The sequence below is a fragment of the Ovis canadensis genome, chromosome 16, assembly GCF_042477335.2.
Source record: "Ovis canadensis isolate MfBH-ARS-UI-01 breed Bighorn chromosome 16, ARS-UI_OviCan_v2, whole genome shotgun sequence".
NCBI classification, from domain to species: domain Eukaryota; kingdom Metazoa; phylum Chordata; class Mammalia; order Artiodactyla; family Bovidae; genus Ovis; species Ovis canadensis.
The window spans coordinates 52,450,187-52,478,186 of record NC_091260.1 but is presented as its reverse complement, the minus strand read 5'-3'; the positions used below and the strand labels follow the sequence as shown (position 1 = coordinate 52,478,186).

At 41.2% G+C, this 28,000-nt stretch overlaps 1 protein-coding gene across 1 annotated transcript; it reads left to right on the top strand.

Moving 5' to 3' along the window:
* Positions 1-1,681: 1,681 nt before the first annotated feature.
* DNAJC21 (DnaJ heat shock protein family (Hsp40) member C21) lies at positions 1,682-27,597 on the top strand. Its single transcript, XM_069555852.1, has 12 exons — positions 1,682-2,081; positions 9,254-9,347; positions 11,232-11,355; positions 11,680-11,802; positions 12,198-12,502; positions 13,363-13,514; positions 15,679-15,766; positions 18,314-18,472; positions 18,877-18,919; positions 23,550-23,722; positions 26,541-26,616; positions 27,106-27,597. The coding sequence occupies exons 1-12, from the start codon at positions 1,724-1,726 to the stop codon at positions 27,271-27,273; spliced, it is 1,863 nt and encodes a 620-aa protein (XP_069411953.1). The 5' UTR covers positions 1,682-1,723; the 3' UTR covers positions 27,274-27,597.
* Positions 27,598-28,000: the final 403 nt, after the last annotated feature.

The following is a 28,000-nucleotide window of genomic DNA, read 5'->3' as shown; positions in this document are numbered from 1 at the left end:
CTCAGATATGCAGATGACACCACACTTATGGCAGAAAGTGAAGAAGAACTAAAGAGCCTCTTGCTGAAAGTGAAAGAGGAGAGTGAAAAAGTTGGCTTAAAGCTCAACATTCAGAAAACGAAGATCATAGCATCCGGTCCCATCACTTCATGGCAAATAGATGGGGAAACAGTGGCTGACTTTGTTTTTGGGGGCTCCAAAATCACTGCAAGATGGTGATTGCAGCCATGAAATTAAAAGATGTTTACTCCTTGGAAGGAAAGTTATGACCAACCTAGACAGCATATTAAAAAGCAGAGACATTACTTTGCCGACAAAGGTCCATCTTGTCAAGGCTATGGTTTTTCCAGTAGTCATGTATGGATGTGAGAGTTGGACTATAAAGAAAGCTGAGTGCCAAAAGAATTGATGCTTTTGAGCTGTGTTGTTGGAGAAGACTCTTGAGAGTCCCTTGGACTGCAAAGAGATCCAACCAGTCCATCCTAAAGGAGATCAGTCCTGGGTGTTCATTGGAAGGACTAATGCTCCAATCTTTTTACCACCTGATGTGAAGAGCTGACTCATTAGAAAAGACCCTGATGCTGGGAAAGATTGAGGGCAGGAGGAGTAGGGGATGACAGAGGATGAGATGGTTGGATGGCATCACTGACTCAATGGACATGGGTTTGGGTAGACTCAGGCAGATGGTGATGGACAGGGAGGCCTGGCATGCTGGGGTTCATGGGGTTGCAAAGAGTCGGACAGGACTGAGCTACTGAACTGAACTTTTCTTGTGGGATCTTTAGTTCCCCTGACCAAGGATCTAACCTGACTCTCAGCAGTGAAAGTGCAGAGTCCTAACTGCATTCTTAACCTAAATCGATCTTGGAAATGTAAGTTTAGAGCCCAGGAAGTTAGTGATGGATGTGACGGATCCATCAAGAGTGATGGATGGGTGGGTCACCCAATTTTATTCATGGTGAAGAAGTGAAGTCGCTCAGTCGTGCCCGACTCTTTGCGACCCCATGGACAGTAGCCTGCACACCAAGCTCCTCCGTCCATAGGATTTTCTAGGCAAGAGTACTGTAGTGGGTTGCTGTTTCCTTCTCCAGGGAATCTTCCCAATCCAGGGATCGAACCCAGGTTTCCCGCATGGTAGACAGACGCTTTACCATCTGAGTGACCAGGGAAGACCCTTATTCACGGTAGTAAAACATAAAAGCGTGTTGATGCTTCCCTCTTAAATTGTTTCAGTATAAGTCATTTTATTTATTATTATTTCTCATGCACAGTAGTCAGGACAAGGTGTATTAGAGATCTCATTAAGTGGTAACCGAAGAAAAGAGTTAAAAGACCTGGTTTTGATCCAACCGAATCCTTCCATTAATCAGTGGGGAAGTCTTGAGTTCCTCAGGCTTGAGTTTTCTCATCTGTAAAACCGTGGCTCAAATTGAGAAATTATCTTCAGAACTACAAGATGTTTTCCAGAATCTCATCCCATCAAACTCCTTTCTCATCTCTCAGGTCGGATGTCAAGTTAGTGTCACTCTGACTGGCGTCTGTGCCCCTCACAATGATACCCGCCGGGGCCCCGCCTCCCGTGACTCTACCTCCGTCTCACCTCGGCCCCGCCTCCCGCCCGCCGCGGCCCCGCCTCCCGCCCGCCGCGGCCCCGCCTCCTCCCCGCCACGGCTCCGCCTCCCTCCTGCGCGGCTATTTCCGGAAAAGGGCCCTCCCCGGGTCCATGCGGAGCCGCCGCCGGCGCCGCCCCCTCCGCGCTCCCGCGTGCCGCAACCAGCGCCGCCTTTCGCCCCAGCGCGCCGCCGTCGCCCCGCGCCGCCGTCGCCGCCGCCGCGCTCGCTGGCTGGCCCGGTGCGGGCGCCGGGCTCCCGCCGCAGGAGAGGACCACCAGGGCCGTCGCCACCACTTCGGCCCGGGTCCGGGCTCCGGCCCCGCCCCGGGCCCCGGCCCCGGCCCCGGCCCGAGCCCCCTGCCCTGTCGGGCGATGAAGTGTCACTACGAAGCGCTGGGTGTGCGGCGAGACGCCAGCGAGGAGGAGCTCAAGAAAGCCTATCGGAAGCTAGCCCTGAAATGGCACCCGGGTAATTATTCCGCAACCGCCGCGGCCCCTCTCAAAAGCCGCGGCCCTCGCGACCTTTCTCACCCCTCTCCGCAGGGTAACTCCAGGGACCTGGCTGTGCCCGGGCTTGCCCGCCGGTAACTCCCCCTTGCCCTGTAAACCGTGCCGGCGTCCGGCCGGGTGGCCCCTGACCAACGCTGGCGATGAGAGTTCTCAGCCCATCGGCGGTCGCAGCCCCCCACCCCCAGGCTTCACTCGAGACCCGAGCACCTCGTTCTGTCCCAGACGTCCCCGGGTTCCCGCGTGACCACTTGATGGGGAAGGATAACATCCTAGAGACCTCTCGTGCTCCTCCCACCCCTCCGTAGATGACCCCGAGCGGGGAGGAGTCGAGCTTTTAACCCAGTCATGTCTCAGGCTTTTCCCTTGCTGCAGTTCCTGCAGCTTTCCTGGGCTTTCACCGGGAAAGCTGCCCTTAACTTCAGCGGGAAATCCCAGCTACTTAAGTGTAATTAAGACAAAGGGGCTAGTCAAATGTCTTCTAAAGAGCTATGCTTTTTTTCTCTTTTGGTGGGTTGAGTGATTCTGTATTTCACTTCGGGTGTTGTGCAGATTGAAAATTTTAATTGCGTGCCTTCCCTAGTGAAGTTATGATTACATCTATAGAAGTATGCTTCTTTCGGATGTTTTATTTAGTTGTAGTCCAGGCCTGTGTGACTGGTGAAGTCATCTGATCTTCTCGACTGGGTAACGAAGACAGTATTTGAATCTCAACTTTGTGAGGTTTATAAGAGGCTTTCATATTAGTACTAGTCCATAAAAATGTTCATAGAGTGGTTAGGATGCTCACACGGAGACCTTAGCCTTGTTTGGAAAACATGCCTTACTGGAAAGGTAAATACAAATGCAAGCAAGATAGCATAACGCATATAATTGGTAGTGGGTTACTAGAACAGTGACTTGGTTACTAGAACATGGGTAGTGGGTTACTAGAACATGTGGCTCAGACGATAAAGCATCTGCCTACAGTGCAGGAGACCTAGGTTCAATCCCTGGGTCGGGAAGATCTCCTGGAGAAGGAAATGGCAACCCACTCCAGTATTCTTGCCTGGAGAATCCCATGGACGGAGAAGCCTGGTAGACTACAGTCCATGGGGTCACAAAGAGTCGGACAGGACTGAGCGACTTCACTTTAACTTTCACTTACTAAAACAATTAATAACTGCCCCAGGAATTCAAGACAAGGAGTTTTCACCATGTACTGAAAGGCAGTGAGGCTTCCCTTCGGCAGAGGAGCCTGGCCATTAGCTGGCTCTAGAGGAAAGAGGGAGAAGAAAATTTAATTGTATGGGAAAGAGCACCATGGTGGCCAAAAGGGGACAGTTTGATGGAAGGCAGCGTTTATTGGAAGTCTGAAAATAGGCGTTGAGAGAAGGGCTGAAGGAAGGGCTTAGAACCCCAGATCAGAAGGTGATGGTTCTAGTTAATGGAATAGGAAATAAAGCTATGGGTTTGTTGCTTAAAGCTGTAAATGATGACTGTCAAAGGAACTAGAACAATCTGATGTATCCTGGAAGGGAAGAGGTAAATGAGCTAAATGTTCATCAGGAAGTCAGGAGCTATATCCAAAATTAATAGGTCCAAAAACAGTATAGAAGAATGTTCTTAGAGTAATAGGGATTACTGTTAGAAATGGAGTTGGAAATTTGTTAACTGTCTGGGTGGGGAAGGGTGAGAAAAAGAATTAATACTTATGACCAAATGCACATGTAACTTTGATGGCAATATTAAAATGTTTTTGAGTAGTAATCTGAGATTAGGTTGTAAAGGTCTTTGAATGGCAAAGGACGGTGAAATGTGTTTTTCCAGTAACGGATAGTTGTGGCCAGTTTTATTAAGATGTCCTGGAAAGGTACTATGAAGGCAGCTTAGTAGATTGAGGGGGGCCAGAGACCAAAGTCAGGTAGAGTCAACCGTGGGCACTTAAGGACCCAAAGCAGTCTTGGGATCATTGGGAGGGGTAAGGACTGCATTGAAGGGAAGTTGCAAAGGAAAAATGACCAGATTTGATTAGTTGGAAATCAGTGCAAGGAAGAATAGGATAAATACTGTCCCATAAGACACATGATTTTGATGTGCTTTTCTTTGCGCATTAATTTGTTAAGTCTGTCAGCACATGTTTAATTTCGTCCTGTGTGCAAGGTAATGTATTAGATATTTCCAAGGTTAACATTCGGGCTGTGCTTCAAAGACTAATGTGTGTCTCATATAGAGGCCACCCATTTTCATTGTTTAAAAAAGGAATTACCTTTATTTATTTTATTGAAGAATTGAGAATAATTTCCAGTAGGGTCAATAGCACTGCCTAGTAAGATCACTCCTTGTGAAAGCCAGTCTTTCAGTAATTCATCTGATGACCGTTCCCTGAGCGCCTTAATGTGGACAAGATAGGAGTGGTCCCTGCTCTGCTGGCCCTGCTGTCTTCGGAGAGACACGGAAGAAAACAGTCACTTTCCATCCGCTGAGATAAGGGCAGTATGAGGGTAAATACAAGGTGCTTCTGAGCCCCTGGACCAGTCCGGATTGGGTTTTTGGGAGGGTGGGGTAGATGTGCATCCCCGAGTGACATCTAGGTTGAGACCTCAAGTGGGATTGCAGGGAATACAGGAGGTGGGAGATAAGAGAGAGCGCAGCAGAGCCTAGGAAGGGAAAGAAGTGAGCCTGCCCAGGTGAGCAAGGGCTGGGTCTTGAAGGTTGTGGTAAACTGGATTAGGAAGATTGGGCTTTGGGAAGCCATTGAAGGGTTGCAAATAGGAGAAATGATAGGTTTGTGTTTTTCAAGTATTCCTTTGGCTGTATGGTGGAAGACCGGGTTGGAGAGGCTAGGCAGGAGGTAGGGAGACCAGCAGATCTCACCAGGGACACTGACATTACCAGGATGATGAAAGGACCTGGGAGCAGAGATGATTCACAAGCTAAAATTCTCAGTGAACAGGGGGAATGGTTGGGAGGCTAGTGGATAGTGAGGAGAAGGGGAAGGAGGAGAGGTAGCCAGGTTGTGTGAGTCTCCATTTGAATGGACAGAATGCTGATTTGTACTGAGTGGTGAATAAGGATCAGTGACCAGGAGAAGAGGTCAGCTCCATCACCAGACCTGCTGTATCAGAGCCCCAGAGGCCTGTAGGGAAGTGTGTTCTCAGGGAGCTTGGCTTCAGTTAAGGCAGGGCTTAAAATGCACAGTCCATGAAATGTTCTATAAGGTACTGTAAAATCATTTGAGAGAAAGTAGAGGAGGACATGAATTTATCTAGAGAAAAACACAAAGAATTGTATGAGAGTGCCTTTTAAATTTCAGTGGCTTTTTAACTTTTTACACTCATCTTTTAGATCTCAGTTCAACCTCCTAGTCTACCAGTCTCAGGTATATTTAAGTGAAATAAAAAGCCATATGACAGACAGATTGAAAAAGTTATTTAAAAAAGATTCAGAAAGCGATAGATCTTGCTTTCAGGTGGTACATTGATGGGTTTTCTCGTTTTAAAAGCTTTAGCTGTCACCATTCTTCTTTAAGGGAGGCAAGAAGGGAGTGGGAAGAAAAAGGACAACAAAGTACAGTCCAGATTAAAAGGTGAAGAAGGCCCACCCACCTCCCACCCCTAAACAGTCACCTTTTCTGTCTCATGTCAGGAGATTTAGTTGGAGGCTTTTTCTGACATTCTGCTTTAATGTGAACTATGTTTCTTTGTTTATCAGACCATCATTATTAATGATTTGATGACATAGAAATCATGAGCTGGACTGTACCCTTGTATGCATATCGCGATTGTGTTCAGCTGCAAATGATAGGAAGCCAGCAGTTGTGTTCAAAAAGTCGTTTTATTTTTCACATGTAGCAGGAAAACCAGAGGTGACCCATTTTGGTTGTTCTGGCTGCTTGATGAAGCCATTGAAGACCTGCTCCATCATCCTGACCATAAGACTTGAGTCTTTGTGTCAAGTGTAAGCAATTAAGAAGCTCACAGATGTCACGTGGAGGTGCCGAGAGAGGCAGGTGAGCCCCAGGGTAGCAGGTCTCCCGTGAGGTCCTTGGACTCTGCTCAGCAGCTGTCAGATGGGGCCTTGCTCACCATCTGAGATGGCAGAAGGGGTCCCAGGTAGCAGCATGGAGGAGGAAAGGGTAAAGCAGGAACAGGGTGTGTGCTGGTTGTCTTTCGAGGAAGAGTCTAAAAAGCTGCCATAAAACACTTTCATAGATTTTATTGATTAGAGCTTAGTCACATGGTCAGTCCAGGCTTCCAAGGAGACTAGAAATGGCATCTTTATTTGGGGGATCAGGTACCCCCATAAAATCAGCTATCATTTGTTCCTGGAAGAGAGGCTGAACCTGCAGTCTCTGCCTCAGTTGTCATAATCTGCGGGCAGGCAGTATACCCAGGCTTTGGGCAGGATGCAAAGGGTGAGTTAGAGCGTAAGGTGAGTGCCACCCAGGCCCATCCCTTTCTTCAGGAAGAACAGTGCTTCTCCTGGGAAGCTTCACTTAGTTATTGATCGATTTGTGTTTGTATCTGATGGGCTGAAAGTGGGTAACCTGATAATCCCAACTTCAAAAAAGTCTGAGGAGGTAAGGTTTTTAAGTGTGTACATTACTGCTGTGACCAATATCATAGTTTTGTTAGGAATAAGGGGAGAATGGTATTGAGTAGGCAACTAGTAGTAGTTGTCACACAGTAGTAATAAAAATCTAAAATAATTGAAACAGGATACTGGGTGTCCTGTGTTTAGAACCAGATGGCAACAAGGCCACAGCAAGATGAAAGTTGATAGTACTCATTGGAAATAATAGAAAATCTAGCCACAGTGGTTTAAGTAAGTTAAGAGCTTATTTTTCTCACCGCAAGAAGGCTTGGAGGTACATGCTTGCTGGCATTGTTTGAGTGGCTGAGGAATGTCACTGTGAATCTCTTGACTTTTCCTTCATGGTCTCAAGATGGCTGCTGAAGCTCCAGCACTCATTCCATGCATAAGACAAGGAGAAAGGAAAGAAAATACAGTACTTTTCACCAGTGCTTTCTCCTCACTGGTCAGAACTGTGTCACATAGCCCTCTCTAGCAGCAAGGGAGGCTGCATAAGCCAAAATGCTTGCTTAATTTTTAGCTCGTCCAGCCTCCACAGTAAAGGCTGAAAGAGAAAAGAGGGAGAAGTTTCGGATCGGCTAACCTTATCTGCCACAGAGTGGATTGAGCACTCTATTTGAGGTTAAAAAACTGTTTTACAGTTATCAGTTGGCTTGTCAGTAATTAATATGTAAAATACTTAAAACTTTGTCAGCTATAAATTCAACATGACATAATGTGATATTGTTGCTAAAAACTAATATAATTAGCTCTAGTTGTTAAAAGTAGAATGTTAAGGAATTAATGAATAGCTTCTTGATCATTACTGTCTTTTGACTGCATTTGAAGTATATGACACAGCTAAGCAACCAACACACACACTTGGGCCTCCCAGGTAGTGAAGTGGTAAAGAACCTGCCTGCAGTGCAAGAGACACAGGTTTGATCCCTGGAGAAGTAGATGGCAACCCACTCCAGTATTCTTGCCTAGAAAATTCCATGGACAGTGCAACCTGGTAGGCTACAGTAGTCCATGGGGTTGCAAAAAGTCAGACACAACTTAGTGACTAAACAACAACAGTTACTTCCTCATGATTAAATTCAGATGAAACATTTCCAGCAGAAATGTTACAGAGATGATGCTGAATGACTGAGCGTGCACACATAGAGTATATTATGGTGCACATAAGAAGTAGGAGATTTAGGCAGAGAAGAGGTAGGCTAGAAGATGACCCATGGGCTGCTCTAAGGAAGGGGAGTTAGACCTGTGATGGAGTTTTCTTATTTCTGGTTTTTACTTTTTGTTAATTTCAAAGGAGCATGGTTCTAAAAGCTTTTTGTGTTCAAGCACCTAAAGAAAAAGAACTGAGGCAAATTGCTGCACTTGAGAAAGTGTTGTCAGTGTCAGCTGCTTGAAGGACGTGGGACTGTGTGGTGGTATCTAAAAAGAGGAGGTCAGATACACTTGAGAGCCTTGTTTTAAGACTATTTCTGTCATTTTTTAAAAGAAGTATACATTGCGTTGTAGCCTAAAGAATGTTGAGGTACTCCATAGTAGACTCAAGATACTGATATTTTGCTCTTTGAGTGTGTTAGTTACCTGTTGCTGTGTAACACATTACCAAAAACTTGAACCAAATATATTCAGGATGTGGACTCACACCGTTTTCTGGGGATCAGAATCAGAATGGTGTAGCTGGGTGGTTTGACTCAAGGTTTCTCCGAAGGTTGAATCATCACTGGGAAAACCCATGTTCAAGCTTGCCCCCAGAGTAATGGCAGGCTTCAGTTCCTGTTGGCGGTGGGCCAGAGGCCTCCATTCGTTACCTCATGGTCTTCTCAGAGGCCACCAAAGTGTCCCCACGCTATGGCAGCTGGGCACTCCCAGAGATCCAAGAGAGGGCGAGCACCCGAGATGGAGCCTGCAGTCTTTCATAATCCAGTATTGCAAGTACTGTCCTGTCCTGTCATCACTTCTGCCTCCTGGTTTCAGTCACGCAGACGGACCCTACTGATGGGGGAGAGGATTACACAGGGTGTGAATGCCGGGAAGGTGGGGGTCCTTGGGGGCCATCTTGGAACCTGGCTACGGCCCTGAGGCAAAGATGCTTTGTGAATTCCATGGTTAAAGAGGCAAACTAAGAGAAAAGTAATTAGTATATATTTTTTAAGCTTTATGAGATTTATTTTGGTGTATGTTGATGGGAAAGAAAACCTTAAAGATGGTGGTAAAGACACACTAAGTATAATCTAGCACGAAACAGTAAGTCTTTCTATATCTGATGTATTTTGCTCCTTCTAAAAATAAAACGTGTACTATTCAGGGTTTTCTGTTTGTGGATATCCAGATTGAGTGCTAAGTGACATGCTGAGATTTAGAGAAAAGCATGAAACTTCTACTCGAGTTGACACTCATAACTGATCCTGAGTATCAGCTGTCAGCCACTTTCTCTGCTTTTTGCTAGTTGTTTTTCTTCGTTTTGTACATATCCATTTTATGGCATTCCTGATGGAAGCGGTCCTTTTTAGAGTCTGTCCTCTACTTTTCTGATGAGTGAATTTCTGTCCTTTATTTTAACAGATAAAAATCTGGATAATGCCGCAGAAGCAGCTGAACAATTTAAACTGATCCAAGCGGCGTATGATGTGTTGAGTGACCCTCAGGAGAGAGCGTGGTGAGTATCGTGCTGTCCGTTCTGGAGTATCTGGTTGGGAAGAATGGTCAACAAAGGGCTTTTTAGAAATGTAATACAAAAAAAAAAAAAAGAAATGTAATACATCAAATGGTTCGGGGTGTGTTCTGCAGCCCAGTCAATCTGTTCATTATGTAAAATGCAGTGTTTGGGTAGGAAGGAACCTGAGAGATGATTATTCAGCTCTGATCTCATAGACGAAATTTGACAGTAGTAGAAATAGTTTTAATTTTCATACTTTTGAAGCTCCTTCTCATTTAATAAGGTCTCTTTGATGTCTGACAAATTAACTGATATCAGTATTCTTGCCTGGAGAATCCCAGGGATGGGGGAGCCTGGTGGGCTGCCGTCTGTGGGGTCACACATAGAGTCGGACACGACTGAAGTGACTTAGCAGCAGCAGCTGCTGAAGAAAAGGAAGAATGTTGACTTATCCTTAAAGAACAACAAAATTCTGTAAAGCGATTATCCTTCAATTAAAAAATAAAGTAAAAAAACACGTATAGTGTTTTTGTCAAAAATTGTAATATTTTTTCCAAGAACTTCTTTATATGCAGGAGTTAGGCATCTACATCTGTGACAGACTCTTTAATGATAACCTGATCACTTAATGCCATTTCCGGACATAAATTTCTACTTTTGAAATCCTTTTGAAGGTTTCCAGATTCTCAGTGAACTTTTTGCTGTGAAACTATAAGTTTTGTACTCGGACATAACCATGCAAGATGCTGCTGGTACAGAGAGCAGATGGGTGTTCAGTTCACCTGTGGAAGTCTTGTCTCTTATTAAGAGAGAAAGGCTATAAAGAAAATTCTTATTAAATTACCTTTTCTATAAAAACTAGAGAATACTAAATTTTTCTCCTCCTGAGGAATTTGAAAATGTGGCCTTAGAAATGCATTTTCTTTCCTTTGGAAGCTTTGAGATTCTTTCCTGCCTTCTATTTGCTCTAGCTCTTCTCTAGATCTTAGGTGGTATTCCTATCCCAAGGAGTCCCTTGTCCTTTGGTTTAAAGCTCCTACCTGTTAATTCTCCTGTGAACTGAAAGCAGTTCGGCACAGTGCCGAGGAGCGTGGTCCTTCTGGTGCTGCACATATGGTTTTGAATTCTAGCTCTGCTGCTTATTGGCTTTATGTTTGTAGATAACATTATTTAATATTGCTGAGCTTCCATTTCTTGTATCAGACAAGGATAATAACTGACTTTATGGAGTGAGGGTCAGTTGTGTGTGTGTGTGAAGCTCTTAGTTGGTTTACATAAACACTGGGGGAGAGTTATTCACGTCCATGCTGGTAAATTCCCATATCCCAAAAGTGTATTTAGTCTATGGACCAGATGATGTCCACTACTGTCTTACTTAGGCTTCTTTCTGGTGAAAGTGCTGCTACCTTCCTGGGAGAGTAGAAATTCCCTGGCTTCTTAAACTCCCCTCTTCATGTTGGCTAGTTTCATATATGGCTAGTATCATATAATGACTGTAATGGACTTGGAATTGCAGTTGAAATTTTTTTAATCAGCAGTTCTGTGAAAGATTCCATGGATTATAGCCCACCAGGCTCCTCTGTCTGTGGGATTATTCCAACAAGAATACTGGAGTGGGTTGCCATTTCCTTCTCCAGGGGATCTTCCCAGCCTAGGGATCGAACCTGTGTCTCCTATATTGACATGCAGATATTTTACCACTGAACCACCTGGGAAGCTATTAAGTCTTTACCTGTTGATATTTTCCTTCAAGGTTTTGGTTGTAGGTTGGCCATGTTGAAGTGTAAAGAAGTTATATTTTGACTGTTTCAGAGTAAGGAATCTTTTGAATTTTTATTTATTCAGCCTTCACTGTTACTGCCTTTTTTTTTTTTTTTTGCTTAGGTATGATAATCATAGAGAGGCTCTGCTTAAAGGTGGGCTTGATGGAGAATATCAAGATGACAGCTTAGATTTGCTTCACTATTTCACCGTTACCTGCTACTCTGGTTATGGTGATGACGAAAAGGTAAGAAGTGAACTCACTGATAATTTGTCAGGCTCTTAAGTAAGACTCTTGAATGCAGAATTCTTAAAATTATTCAAAAATAGAAAGTGACAGAGTACTCATTGGAAAACTGAGAAACATTGCCTTCATATTTAACCTGTCAGCATGTAAAGACCTTCAGTTGAAACCTAAATGTATTTGCAGTGACAGAGCTTGGGACTGTAAATCTTTTTAACAGTTTAAAATTTTTTTTAATTAAAAATTTTCATGTGACATTTAAAAATCTTATTCTATGCATAGACTATAAAAGTGTTAAGAATTTGTGTTTCTGTTACTGTTTTTTAGGGCTTTTATACGGTGTACCGTAATGTTTTTGAAATGATTGCAAAGGAAGAACTAGAATCTGCTTTAGAAGAGGACACGGAAGATTTCCCAACTTTTGGAGACTCCCAGAGTGACTATGATACGGTAAAAGGGAAACTTACTACCGTTTTGTAATTAGCCTTTATCAGGGTGTCTTTCCCCATTTCTTTCTTTTTATTTTAAAAAAAGAGGTTCTAGTTCTCCATCTTGTACTGTGACTCTCTTGTCTTTTGTTTTTCCTGATCCCCTCCCCTCTTTACTTTTTCCTATTGATCATGGTCCCATTCCATTAATTTCCTCATCAAATTAATTCTGAAGGGTTACTGTGTAAAGCTGTCAAAGGACTGTCTTCTCTATTGATTAATAGTAATATTCTATATACATATATATATATATAAAGAAAAGAGGTTAGATGTTTTGCAGCATCAATATTTACTGCCTTACTGGAAAAAAAAGTACAAATAAAAAGCGAGTGTTCCGCCTGTTTCCTTTGTCCCTAGGTGGTCCACCCTTTCTATGCTTACTGGCAGAGTTTCTGCACTCAGAAGAACTTTGCTTGGAAAGAAGAATATGATACACGGCAGGCTTCAAACCGCTGGGAGAAACGAGCCATGGAAAAAGAAAACAAAAAGATTCGAGACAAAGCGAGGAAAGAGAAGAATGAGCTTGTCCGTCAGCTGGTCGCTTTCATCCGTAAAAGGGATAGAAGAGTGCAGGCTCATCGAAAGCTCGTGGAAGAACAAAATGCAGAGAAGGCGAGGAAAGCTGAGGCGATGAGGCGGCAGCAGAAGCTTAAACAGGCCAAGTATGTGGGCCGGGCTGGAGCCTGTCTAGCTGTAGGTGCTGGTCCCCAGAAACGTCATGGATACCTGACCTGGTGCTTTCATGGGGATTTATCCTCACCCTGGCTTCAGCCTTTCTTTTTATGTCCTGGCACTGGGATTATGTCTTTTTATCAGCTCCGAGAAAGTTTTTCCTTTAAGTTGGTTGTTTTCCTTCAGAGGCCCATTTACACTTGAGATCCTTTACAGACTCTTATAACATTTAATGATAACTAATATTAATTGAATTCTCATTCTGTATAAGGCCACATCCTAAGTGCTTTTCTTGCAGCAGTGCTGTGATGTAAGTTCTAGTTTTTATCCTCTTTCTTTTGAGGAAATGAGACAGGCCCAAGATCACATAGCTAATAAATTGCGGAGGTGGGAACTGGAGCCTGAAGTCAGTCCAGGGCTCTGCTTTTAAGCCCCACGCAGGACTCTACTTTGTCAGTATACTCTTAGAGACTTAGTGCCTTTAAAGTTCTGTTGGTTTGAGTCACTATAAAAGCATTGTGTCCAGAGCTTTATAGCATTCTTTAAAAAACTGTTCACTTCTTGAAAGTTCTACCCACCTCATGTTTGGGAAAGTGGCACGTATGTTGACACTTAGGATTTAAAACCACCTGAAGACTTTTAGTAAGTTGCCAAGAGTTAGATGTTTCAAAACTTGTTATCTAGTGGAGCGATGAAAATCAACCACAGAACTGCTAACAGATTGAAGTGACTTGGCCCGTTTCAGCCAAGCACAGGTTTTAAGTGTGTAGGCGTGGACAATTGGGGAGGATGGGTTTTAAGCCTCAGAAGTAAATGAAACCAATGCAGAGACCGTGCCGTGTGTATCCAGGCTGGCAGAGCAGTACAGAGAGCAGAGCTGGATGGCGGTAGCTGACTTGGAGAAGGAGCTCAGGGAGATGGAGGTGCAGTATGAAAAGCAGTTTGGAGATGGATCAGGTGAAGACGAAGCGGAAGACCAGGAGCTCAGAGACGGACAGGATGGTAACTCCCTTCATTCATTAAAGACTATAGGAAATGTTTTTATCATGTGCTCAGGACGCTCACAAGCACCTGTACAGGGTTCCGGTGTGACATAGCAAGGGACGGGAGGGCAAGTGGAAACCCAGAGAGCACCTGGGCTCCAGCCGATTGTTGCCAGCTTCATGCTTGTTTTAAGAATGAGGCTGGAAATTGGATTTTTATGTGCCATCTCCCAGTTTTTAAATATGGCAGATAATTGAAAAACAATTTGGCATGGCCAAGTGAAGGTGGTCTATGGAAGTACACAGTATAATTGTGGTAATTTCATTCACAATTTTCTGACCATGTTTTAAACTATTTGTCTGCATAAATATAATGAGAAGTGGGCATATTATCAGGTATAGCTAGTTATTTTCTAAAAATGCAACTAAGCAGTAGGTCAAATTTTAATAGTAACTCTTTCCGGAAAAGCTGGTGTTGTGCAGAAGTCTGTACGGTATATATAAGTTGTCTCATTTCTGACCTGTAGAGGGGCTCCTGTTTTGTGTCAAATGTGTCTTTTCTCTGCCGCTGTTATTAGAGCATAGGCATGTGACTACCATAAAAGGAGAGGAGTGGGCATTGTTGAGAATAGTGGTCAATATACCTGACTACTGTCTCTGGCTATTCCATGATAAAAAATTAAATGATCTAAACATAGGTTAATTAATTTTACCTTATTTACAAGTGTGGCTTTTCCTTGAGTAATAGCTCATGGTAAAATGACACTTTTGTTTACTCCAAATGATTAGGAAATGGAATGTTTTCTTAATAAATTAGAAGTAGTGTGTATAAAAGTGCTTTGAGAGCTGTAAAGCACCATATAAATGTGAGGTGACATGATTACATAGAGTTTTACAATCTGTAAGGTGCTTTCACACACACAGTCTTGCTTTGTCCTCCCACAGTACCTCTTAAATGTAGGTTTTGCTCATGTAATTATCTCTGTTTTACTGATGAAGAAATTAGGACTCTGAGAAGCTCTGGTATGTGTCTGAGAACATATGAAAACATTCTTAGATGCAGATTATGTTTTCAAATTCAATATTCTTTATTCACTATTTGAATAAGCTATTTGAAAGCATAACATAATTATAAAGTATCTTATACTAAACATTGGTGATATTTTGATTATTTCAGAATATCCTTCAGAATCATACTACCATTCCTTATAAAAAAACAAAATATAGGAGAGAGATCTTGGGACCTTGATCCCATAATAAATCTGAAACAGCAATCAGTTTACTTGTTTAATTTCTTCTAAAGATAGAATGTGAAATTGTGCAAAGACTTTCAGCAGAGCTTAGATTTTGTAAAGGGTCAGTACTGATAGTAATTATTCCATTGTAATAAAGCTTCAAGCTTATAAAATCTGTGAAGACAGTGTTGGAGTTTACATATAATATGCTGTTTTATGACCCATCTTTCTCATAAGGAATAGCATGAGCTATTTAAGCTGACTTAAGCAATTAAAAGTAGATTACAGTTACAGGTGCTATACTATAGGTATATACTATTGATGCTATACTGTATTTCCATTTGTATGGGCTTCCCTGGTGGCTCAGATGGTGAAGAATCTGCCTGCAGTGCAGGAGTTCCAGGTTCGATCCCTGGGTCAGTAAGATCCCCTGGAGAAGGGAATAGCTACCCACTCTAGTATTCTTGCCTGGAGAATTTCATGGACAGAAGAACCTGGTGGGTACAGTCCATGGGATCATGAGTAGGACATGACTGAGCGACTAACTTTTTCACTTTTACATTTGGTAAAAGTGAACTGAGTGACTGAACTGAACTTGTTGAAAAAACTACTTTGTGGTAGAAATATGAAAGTGACATTTGATTTTCTGAGCTTAACACACATCTAGGACTCTGACAGTTTTTTGAATCATCTTCTGAGTAGACTTATAAAAAGAACTTGAAAGATAAAGTGATTTATTTGAACACCTTCCCCTGTAATTCAGTGCTGCTTTTAAAAGGCCAACTCAAATCCTAGTAACATGTTTTTTTTCTTGGTGAAGAAGTAACAAATGTAATTTCTAATTTGTGTGCAACTTTAGATCCTTACCAAAGAGATGTAACTTGCTAACATGTTTTAGATTTATGTTCTAATCAAACAGGATTCTCACTGTAGGCTTCCCTCTGGTAGGTAAAGATAGTGACGAGGCCGAGGACGCAGAACTTTATGATGGCCTTTACTGCCCTGCATGTGATAAGTCTTTCAAGACCGAAAAGGCGTAAGTTTACTATCTCTGCACTCACCTCTTCTTTTCAGGTGAGGTGTAACACTTTGAAAGTCCTTAAAGAAAATGCTCAGAGCAGTTGTTCGCTCGCCCTCACCTTTCATCCTGGAGAAATATCTTCCCAGTGGAGAAGGGGGAACCATCTGCACCAGCAGTTAAGCCTGGTGTACTGATTCTCATTCTTGCCGTGTTCCTCTTTAAACGTGTATGCTGTCTCCAGAAAGAAATGTTGCTTGTTGTGGTGAAGAAGGCAGAGTCACAGAGGCAAGAGGGCGCTGAGCTGAGGCTGGTCTCCTCTCTCCATTCATGTGCACCCTCACGTCCAGCTGTCATACTGCCTTGCAGGCCATGGCCCCCAACCCAAGACCTTCAGATCTGTCCTGCCTGTAGTGTATTGCTGAAGTGGCAGGACTTTGTCATAGGGGAGCAGTGATGAAGGGAGGAGTATTAAAAAGGATACTATCCTAACACAGGAGGTACGGGGGCAAATACGGGAGAAAACGAGAGGAGAGCTAGCAAGGGAAGAAGGAGCAGAACGTGTGCCGTAGAGAAGGCGGAGGTCAGCAATGGAAATGGGGCTGTGGGAATCCCAAGTGGTATCACCGTGCAACCCCAGGGGAAAGTGATAGTGTCAGGAGGAGCGGTGGGAGGCAGACAAGTTAGAACCAAACAGGGAAACAAAAGCAACAAGGAAGGAGGTTTGAAAAATTATTTTTTACTTGGAAACTGAATGTCAGACTGGCAAGTTGCATGAATAGAATATAGAGCGCCCAGTTCACCTTTTGCTCACATTTCACCCCGTCTGCATGTGCTCATTCTCTTTCCACACACAGACAAGATTTTTACTGGAATAATCCGAGAGCAAGTTATGTGCCTAAGGCTCCTTTACCTCTAAATACTTCAGTATATATTCCTTAAGAATAAGGACATTCTTTCACATAATCACAGCTGTCAGCTTCAGGAAATTTAGAACGCTGATGCAGTACTTTTCATTTACTACCCATGTTTCACTTCTGTCAGCTGATTCTTTGTTAACGTCCTTTGTAGCATTTTCCCAGCTTCAATATAGGATCTAGTGTAGGATCACGTATTACTGCATTTATTTATTTGGTCTCATTTAATCTGGACCAGTTCCCTTGTCTGTGCCATTGACAGTTTGGAAGAGTATTGACCTTCCAAAGTCTTTTTAAGCAGAGCATTTCTCACTTGGGGTTTGGTTTGTCCATTTCCTCATGATGAGATTCAGGTTGCTCGGTCCTAGCTAGAGTGCTCTGCACGCCTGTGTTGCTCTTGGGGTTTCTGTCTAGAAGCACAGATGGCTGCCTGCCTCATGGCTGGTGATCATTTTGATCATCCAGTCAGGGTGTTGCTTTATTTTTCCACTGTATAGTTAGTACTTTTTCCCTTGCAGTGTTTTCCCTTGTAGCATGTTTAATATGTGGGGAGACATGTTAAATCCCTGCAAATAATCTTTCTCTTGATCAAAATTTTCCTCCTAGATTTAGCATCCACTGATGATTTCAGCTTGTGCCAGTCTTCACTAGAATTGTCTCAAAATGGGGCTTTTCCGGTGCCAGGGCTCCTGCATCATAAGTTGACCTTCTGCTGCACATGAGAGCGTTGATCTGCATGTCTGTTGTCAGAATGAATTGAGGAGTTTTGTTTTAGTATGTTAAACTCATCATTGCCCTTTTCATGCTCAGGATTTCCCAGGTGTGTGCAGTGACAGTTCCATCAGCCTGACTCCTGTATCCTTTGACGTGTCTGAGTCATATTTTTGAACACTTTACTTTCTGGCACAGAATGTTCCAGTTTCTCTTGAAAACCTCGTTCTTAAGGAGAGTTTTAGTGGGAATGAAAAGTAGGCAATCCCCACTAGAAAATCCAGATCTGAACAGGATGAGATCCAGTCCTTTAGTGCTGTCAGTTTTATCTTGTTCAGTGTTATTTAGCTGCCCATGGGAGCACCGAGATAGACATCGCTTATATAGTTTCACACCGAATGGTAGAGATGCACCTGAGCTTATATTTAGGGTGGTGGGAGTGAGAAGAGAGACCCTTCTTGAAATAAGCAAAAGGACATAAACTACTCTTACACTTCAAGGCCTCACATCACCATTTCTGAGATCCAAGGGGGCTCCCTTTAAATGCTGGAATCCTGCTTTGTGATTTTCCACTTAGCCATACTTAAGTGATTAAGAGAAAACAGTGATGAAGGTTTGAATTCTTAGAATGGGAAAAGAAAAATATGGAGAATTTGACCAAAAAACACAAGGAAGAAACTATGTAGATAAGAGGACAAAGGGAAGGGAGGGGGAATGCTGGAATATAGGAAAAAGGAACAGTCATGGGCTTCCAGTGTACTTAAATGCCCAAGAAATCCCCAAAGGGTTCTGTGTCTCCTTAAAGTATCACTGATGATTTGCTTATTAGTTAATGGGAAAAAAGTAGATTTTAGCTTGGTTGTATTCATCCAGCAACACAGTTAGGCATGTATGAATTAATCCCATTTCAGTCACTCATTTCAACTTGTCCTTTCAGTATGAGGAATCATGAAAAATCAAAGAAGCATCGGGAAATGGTTGCCTTGTTAAAACAACAGTTGGAGGAGGAGGAAGCAAATTTTTCAGGACCTCAAACTGATGAAAACAGTCTGAATGCCAATTCCGAGGAAGAGATGGAGGATGCGCCAAAACAGAAGTACTTCTAAAAATGTCACTAGACCTACTTAGCCCATTTAGAGATTGCATTTAAATGCTGTTTTATTGCAGAGAAATTATTCTGTTATGCTAATATTGTCTGTGTTTCTTCTAGTTAAGAGAACTTTCAAGTATTGAAATGGATAAAGACATGATGTCAGATATAATTTTTACAGACTGTATTATGACTGTATTAATAGCAGTTTTATAACTGGCTGATTGATATGCTAATTACTATCAAGTGAACCACTATTATATTTTTCTAAAATGATAATGTGGGTATTTTTCTTTCAATGCTTTATGATACTCAGTATTTTTTAATATGGTATTCTTTGTATCACTAGTATTTTGCTATTTTTTCTTTTTACTTAAATATGTGACAGTTTGATGTATGTTTGTTCTTAGGCTTTCTAAAAAACAGAAGAAAAAGAAACAGAAACCAGCACAGGTACGTTGAAAAAGTTTTATTAACATTCAATATCAAATATAAAGTTGGAGTGCTCTTGTTTATTCAGTGCAAACTGTATTAAGGAGAGGAACTTTCACACCCTCATTTCATATTGATTGTAAAACAGATTAAAAGGAGCTGAAAATATTTTGGTTTTTCAGTGCTTTGCCTCATTATGCAGCTGGTCAAGAATCCACCTGCCATGCCGGGCCTTATATATGTGGTCAGTTACCTAGTTACTGTTGTCTGTGTGTTTAAAAAATTTGCATGTGGAATTCTCATAATACAGATTAACTGAGGGATCCCATTAAAAACATCTAGATGCACGTGATGGTAAGATTTTTAAATCAAGGCAGCCGTTCACCTCATAAATATATGAAAATGTAAGGATTGATCATTTGTATATCCAAGTTTATTGTGCCAACAATGTAAATTAAATTTTGGAAAGGGAAAATTTGCTTTCCTACTTCTGGGCATGTATCTGGAGAACACTCTAATTTGAAGAGATCTACGCACCCCAGTGTTTATAGAAGCACTGTTTATAGTAGCCAAGACATGGAAGCAAGTGTCCTTTAATAGATGAATGGATAAATAGGGTGTGGTGCATATACACAATGGAGAATTATTCAGCTAATTAGAAAGAATGAAATAATGCCACTTGCAACAATGTGAATGGACCTAGAGATTAAGTGAAGTAAGTCAGACAAAGATAAATATCATAAAATATCACCTATATGTGGAATCAATGATGCAAATGAACTGAACAAAAATAGACTCACAGACATAGAAACCAAGCTTTTAGTTACCATTGGGATTAGCGGTAGGGGGAGGCAAATTAGTTGTTTGGGAGTAACATATATACTCTACTGTTTATAAAATAGTTAAATAACAAGGACCTATTGTATAGTACAGGAAACTGTATTAAATATCTTATAATAACATATAATGGAAAAGAATTGGAAAAATATATGTTACTGGATCACTTTACTGAAAACCTGAAACCAATATAACATTGGGAATTAACTATAATTTTTTAAAAGTGGTTAAAAAAAGGAGTATTTGCTTAGAAACTTGTGGTGATTGTGATTCTTGAAAAAAATGTTTAAATGACTCAATAAGTCATTTAAATATATCACCTGGGGGGTTCATACTGAATTTCTATCTTAAGAATCATTATTAACTAAAAGTATGTTGTAACACAACATACTGTGTTACACATATATATGTTGTTAATATGTGTAACAAAATTTTGTGGATTTTTTGAAACTATAAAAACAAAATGAACTTGTCCATTTTACTAAGGATATCTGGTGATTCTACAGGGAATGGAATTGATTTCTGTGCTGTTTAATGTGATCTAATTATGTTAACTTAAATTAAGTATTAAATGTTAACTGTAGTTTTTTTAAAATTGGAAGTGTTTCTATGAAAACTTAGGTAATACACTAATAATTTTTCATAAAACTTTAGATTTGGCTTGTTTATCCAAATGGTTTATGTTTGATAACTTTTAGCTGTTTTATGGGCTTCCCTGGTAGCTCAGCTGGTAAAGAATCCACCTGCAATGCGGGAAACCCCAGTTCGATTCCTTGGTCGGGAAGACCCCCGGAAAAGGGTTATGCTACCCACTCCAGTATTCTTAGGCTTCCCTGGTGGCTCAGTCGGTAAAAAATCCACCTGCAGTGTTGGAGACCTGGATTTGATCCCTGGGTTGGGACGATCCCCTCCCTGGAGGAGTGCATGCCAACCCACTCCATTATTTTTGCCTAGAGAATTCCCATGGACAGAGGAGCCTGGCAGACTACATACAGTCCATTAGGGGTAGCAAAGAGTCAGACACGACTTAGCCACTAAGCACAGCACAGCTGTTTTATATTTCAGAAATTATCATCACACATAAATTAATCACTATTAAAGCTGTGACTTGGAACTTTTTGCCTCAGTTATAAAACCACACAGCAAATTGTATGTTCCTTTTATAAAATGACTTATGTCATTTTCCACCCAAAGACTCGCTAGTCATTAGTTTAGAACAATTTTTTCTTGTGTGCCAGAACCACTGGAAAAGACAGAATAGAGAGGAATTTATACCCAGTAGGTCCTAAGAGTGCAGCAGTAAGCACATATATTTGTATTCTTTTACCAAGGAAGATACTTAAGTTTACCGCCCCATTTTTTTCCTCCAAAGATGATACCTTTCCTCCAAAGATGGTTATTGCTGGATTTTTCTACTGTAAAGCACGTTTTCCCTTTTTTAAAGGGAAAGGGGTATTCCTTGATGATACCTATGGTTTCTAATTATATCAGGGAGAAAGCCCCAATTCAGATCTAGTTTTCTGTAGCACTTTCCCTGGATTTTTTCTAAGTTCTTTTTGAAGGGAAAGATAGTGTGGAGACACATACAGGTAGATAAAGGAGCAGAAAGCAGCAGATACTAAGAAACTTCAGGTTGGGAGTTTTCTGTATTGTCAAAAAAAAATTTGCATAAGCCATCAAGGATTGTGAAAGAAAACCTCAGAAAATTGAAATTGAGTGTAAACAAATAAAACCCTCTTGCTGACAACAAGGAAGAATTAATGCAAGAAACTTTGAATGCAGTACTCTGAACACCATCCATGGGACATAACTGAAGACAAAATTAACTGCAAAAGAAAAAAATCTTAAACTTTACTTAGATATTTTAGTGATATTGGTGTGGTATTTCGGAAACTATTTTTAGTATTATAGGGTAAAGCAAATAAGTAAATATACTAATGTTGTCGGGAAACAGATTCTCTTGTAGGAGAAGGGAAATACAGGTATAGATTGAGGGAAGGAGAGGAGAACACTAATGTCCTACTAGAATTGGAGGTATGATGTTAAAAAAATAAACAAGATACAAATGCTCAGTATACGCTGAGGGCCCTGAAGCAGTGATACCCAGTAGCAGTCATTTATAGTACACGCATCTTAGTTTCTAAACCCCCTTCCCTAATAAAAGGAGTCAGGAGTTGGTCCTTGGGAAAGTGACTGATTCTAGGGCCGAGACAGAAAGTACAAGGTGAGCCTGGATTATCAATCCTGGAAATAAAGGGAGTATTCAAAAATTTGTGGGAATAAATCAGAAATACCCAGAAGTCAGCTTACGGGCTTGCCAAATATGAGAAATTTTGAGTTGTCAAAAAGAATAATGGTGACAGATTTTACATATTGATTTTATTTTTTAAAAAAATCACGAGTCTATATTGAGCTTTAAAAAAGAGAGTTGGAAAAAGGAGGCAGATGGGAAGGCATCACTCCAAGAATGTGAATTAATACAAATGCAAATGGCTGGACTATTCTGGACCCACCAGTATAATAAATGGCTCACAAAAGAATCATCAATAGATGCCAGATCCTAGGGGTAAATAGTTATTAGGGAAGAAGATACTGATATACTCTGTTTATTACTTATTAAAAAAGGGAAAACATGCTTTACGGTAGAAAAATCCAGCAATAATCATCTTAACTAAATGATGAGACTTTAATCACTAAAAAATGGAAAGTGACATTTTGCTTCCTGATAAAATGTACTGAGGGCACAGCATTATGTCTGTAACATTCCTGCTAGAAATGTTTAACCTGAATTTAATCATGAGGAAGTAACTGTTGTTGAGTCGTTAAGTTTTGTCTGATTCTTCTGCGACCCTACAGACTATAGCCCACCAGATTCCTCTGTCCATGGGATTCTCCAGGCAAGAATACTGGAGTGGGTTGCCATGCCCTCCTCCAGGGGATCTTCCCGACCCAGAGATCAAACCCACATCTCCTGTGTTGACAGGCAGATTCTTTGCCACTGAGCCACCAGGGAAGCCCTGCAAAAAAGGACCTTACTGCAATACGTATATGGATTGTGTAACAGATAACGACAGTGTTCTCTTGGGTGTGAAGAGGGAACTGGATAGGAAGGAGAGTGTTCTTAGGACAGAACGTGATATCTTCCTGCAGCTTGCTTTTGTAGTTCTGGGGGCGGGAAGTCAAGGGGGGACGTTTTGCAGAGAAAGGGAACAAGGGGAGAGAAGGAGAAAACAAATGTGGCAAAGCATTACCCAAGGCAAAAGCAAGCCAGTTGCATTTAGTGAAGATACGTTTGTCCGGTGTTTTTTCTTGTATAATGCCTGTGTGTTGCTGTTTTCTTTTTTCCAATTGTGAAATAGTTGTTCATTGCCTGCTCATTTGGAAACTATGGAAGACTCTCAATATCATCCCTAATTCTGCCTATGGATATTCCTGAATGTTGAATTAAGTTGTAATCAAAGGTTATATATAGTTTTCTCTCTTCTGTTTTTGCTAATGTGTTCTCTTTTCCCACATAATTGAATCAGTGTCTTTGGAAACGTGACTTTGAAGAGCTCCATAATTTTCCTTCATTTGTTCAACCATTCACTTACTGAATATCTGGATTGTTTCCATTTCCCCCTAAATTAATATTTCTCTAATGGACATTCATATTCTTCTTTTCTGCCTCTCCTTTTTATACCCTGAAGATATCCTCTTACTAGAGTGTACAGAACATGACCATTGTTCATTATAGCTGTTTGGTAACATAATATAAAAAACTAGTGGTATTATAGTATTTATTTTATAATGGCACACATATTTTCTTACCTAGAACTATGATGATAATTTCAATGAAAATGGAATTGGAGAAGGAGTAAAGATTGACCCGGAAGATACCAACCTAAATCAAAACAGTGCCAAAGAATCAGAAGATAGTCTCCAAGAAAACGTTGGGGTCACAGAGACTGTGGAACTGTGCGATGACCCCAAAACTGAGGCTAAAAGGTAAGACAGAGTCACGTGTTGTTTTCTAGTTACTTAATACTGGTAGTGAGGATGGCTTTTCGTATATCAAGTAAAACACCCTTTCCCATGATGGACGCTGGGAGTTGGATGTATCTGTGACTTATTCATACACATGTATGTCTACCAAGGATGATGTTGGAGGGAGAATGCAAGACAGTGTGCTCAGACATTTCAGCAGCATGGCCCAAAGCCAAAAGGAGTTTCATGGACTGAGTTTCTGTTTTTCTCATCCTGGTGAAGTCCTTATTTTGTGCTGGGTCAGTAATCCTTGGCGAGGCTACAGATAAGGCCATGCCCCACTCACCCGAGCATCACTGCCCGAACCTCCATACTCCGGCCAGGCAGCCTGCATTCGGCCCCAGCACAGGGCATCAGGGTGGATGTGCCAGCTTGGGGTCTTTGCTCTCTGGATGCCCGGGAGTCATGGTGCTGCCCAGGCCTCCGGGGTTGGCCAGGGGGAGGTCTCACTCCAATGAGTGGTATGGGTGCCTTGAAGACTGGAGAATGGGAAGCTGGAAGAGGGGGTTGCAGCCACTCTGATGCTTGGTGTGTGTCCCCATCTTACACACGAGGAAACTGAGTCTGGGGTAAATGACTTGCCCCAGAACAAAAACTGCTAAGTGGAAAGGCTGGCTGACTACATGGAGGACCCAGCTCTGCTAGTTCCGTGGGGCCCTGCTGTCCTGTAAAGGTCCCTTGGGGGCTGCTTGGGTGCATGAGGGGTGGGCCGAAAGGGGGGGTTCCAGGCCCCTGAGGACCTCCTTCATCTAGAACTGAAGTCTTTTTATTTATTTTCCATATGACTTCTGTGTGGGTTTCACTGGGGAAGGAAAAGGGGTACTCAGTGCTCAGTCAGACTTTGGCAACCACTAATAAAATGCATTTCCTCACTTAATAATGTGAGAAAAAGAATCAGAATTCAGGTGACCTCTTCCCTGCTGAGGAGTGGCAGAGCTGGGGTGGATACCCCACCACCCGCGCTCCCCCTGCCCAGTGGCCTGATGCCCAGTGCTTTTCTGCAGGGCCTCTCTGCTGCTTCTCTGCGGTGCACGGACACTAGCCGCCTACTACGTGTGTGTGTGTGTGTCTGGAGTACATTTTTTTACCTTCTTTTTTATTTGTTATTAACATTGACATACAACATTATGTTAATTTCAGGTATATAACATAGTGATTTGACATTTATATACATTACAAATTGATACCATAATAAGTCTACTAACTTTCTCTATATAAAATTAGTACAATTTTCTGGAGTATATTCATATGAATACATTATATCTCCTCTAAAGTACATTTTAGAAATAGAGTCTTAGATACTAGCTTCGGAGATGTAGCTGTCTTTCATAATATGGTAAGTTTTTTGGGAATAGTATCCTAAATTTTCCCAAATTAGCCTAAATGCTAAATGTTGTTGGATATATTTGTGGCCTCTGATGTTATTTTGTAAGTTAGTAAATGTTGAATCTGTTGCCTTTTATGTCATTGTGTCTTTTTCTTGAGATTTTCAAAGCTGACCGAATACTACATAGTGTGTTACACTCCTTATCAGCATCTTTTTTTTTAAAGATTTTATTGACTTGTATGTATTTTCGGCTGTGCTGCATCTTCATTGCTGAGCGGCCTTTTCCCTCTAGCTGCAGGGAGCGGCGGCTGCTCTCTAGCTGTGGTGTGCGGGCTCCTCATGGGAGTGGCTTCTCTTCCTGTGCAGCGTGGACTCCAGAGTGCTCGAGTGGTTGCAGTACATAGACTCAGTAGTTGTGGCTCCTGGGCTCTGGAACCCAGCCCCAGTCAATAGTTCCGGCTCACAGGCTTAGCTGCTATGTGGCATGTGGAATCCTCCTGAGTCAGAGATTGAACCCATGTCTCCTGCATTGGCAGGTGGATTCTTCACCACTGAGCCACCAGGGGAGCCCCATTTGTCAGCATCTTTTAAGTGTATAGACCATGTAACTTAATCCAGACTCCTAGGTTCTGACTGAAGAACTGTATACTTATGAAGTGCTTGACAGCATTTTAACTCATTGGTTATAACCCATCCCATCTGTTCTGTAAACATAGTTGCACTCAGATTTTACCGTAAGAATTTGGCTAGCACACATGAGGGAAAGTATGAGAACACTATGGAAAATGAAGATTCACATAGCAGATTAAGTGGAGGGATGTTCTGGAGTTAAGCAGAACAGGAGGAAACTGAATATACTGACTGGCAGTCTCTGGGTTATAGAATACAGGGGAGAGAAACTCATCACATGAATAGAAAGACATCATCTTTCAATAAAAGAAAATGCTTTACATGTAACAAATTTAATTATATGAAAAATGCATTGCAGTGTCTGTTTTTCTCATTTCACTGTGGAATTGGTGAAATGTTTATCATCAGCTGAGTCAGGTTTAACAAGTTGTCTCTTAATGTCATAGATTATTTGTGAGCACTGTAGGTTGGCCATGAAGATGGTTTGCTTCAGTAAATGGAGTATTAAGTACTTACTTTTTTTCTTTTACAAAAATATGCTGAGTAGAAGTTCAAAGATATTTTAGAGGGCTTGCTTTATCTTGTGTTTCAACTTTTAAGTAAATTCCTTATTTTTTGTATCAAATTTGATATGTTACCTCTAAAGTTGTTTTTTAAAGTTGTTCATTTGAGATGTGAAAATTAATTCACTTGGCCATAAAAATGAATGAATTTTTCTTTAAAATGCATGTTACTCTTTTGAATCTTCTTGGGTTCTAGATGACAGTTAAAAGGGCAGAGCGTTATTATTGAATTAGTCTGATTCTTTCTTTTGTTTTCCAGTGTTTCTAAACCCAAAGGAAAGAAAGCCAAAGATACTAAAAAGTCTGTCAGAGTACCTGCTGAACCACAGACAGTGGTAAGTCCAAACAATATTGACAGCTTTTCAGTGGACCTTGTTGTTTAAACAGTGTAATCTACATTCTTGATTCTGGTCTAAAGATTTAAATGTGTACCTGGTGAACCCTTCACCTGCTGCATACATGTGGCTCCATCAGCAGTTTTCCTTGATGAATGTAAAGTTTATTCAGAATATATGTGCCACTGACATTTTTTTCTTTATGGTAAACAGAGGCACACTGAACATATCAGATTGTACCAGAACAGTTACTATTGTGTTTTCATTAATTTGAAATCCAGGACCTTATTCTTATGGCATGTGCTCTTGAATTCTCAGGACCCTTAGAGTTGATGGTATTGGTTAATGGAACTCAGCTTCCAAGAACAGTTGCCTCTGCTGAGTCTGTCTTGTTATTTTGCAATTGCTTGATATTTAATCTCAACATGAAAACATTGCTCTCAGATAATAACACTTGCTTTTATTTATGATTTTTCCCCCCCTTCTCAGAGTGATGTGCTTATCAGCTGTACAACTTGCCATAGTGAATTTCCATCCCGGAATAAACTGTTTGATCATCTAAAGGCCACTGGTCATGCAAGAGCACCTTCATCCTCAGCATCTTTGAACAGTGTAACAAACAGTCGAAACAAGAAAGAGAAACGTAAAAACAGATAGAAATTCTGCCCGCGCTTTTCTCTTTCAGTTGTTGCTAGCTTTTGAAACCAAAAACTGAACTGAAATCATCTAAAGAGTTAAAGTTTCAGTGATCTGCAATTTATTGCATTGTGGAAAATTATTTTTTATCTTGTAAAAACATTTTTTTGGTTTAATATATATTTTTTAAACATGTCATTAGTGACTGGATTCTACTTTTGCCATCTGAAATTGACTTGAATGTCCCCAAACAGGTACATATTGTAAAGTATGCATTCTTGACTTTTGTTGGCTCATGTGGACAGAAATGTACAGGGAGAATTAAATTATTTTAACACATACAAATTCTCCTTTCTGCTTTATTTTGTGAATTTCACATGAAGTATTTTTATATGATTCAGTGGTTTTGTGTTTTGTCCTGCTTCGTGATCTGTTGATAACTCAAGATCATTTTAAAATCGTGGATTTTTTTCCACCTGATACCATGACTCCAATTGTGATTTTAAAACCATTTCTAAATAACCTGTTGATTAATGCATTCCTCCCCGCCCGTCCCCCAGAGGATAATGATAAGTGGAAACGAATTGAACATATCCGGTTGTTTTTCAACAATAGTATTTCTTCAAGGTATATCTGTTTAACTTGAGATTTTACTAGTAATTATTAATAGGCTATATCTTTTGGTTTTTCACCCTGATTTGACTTACAGAGTTGAAACAAATTAATTTATAGGGTGCTTCCTCCTCAT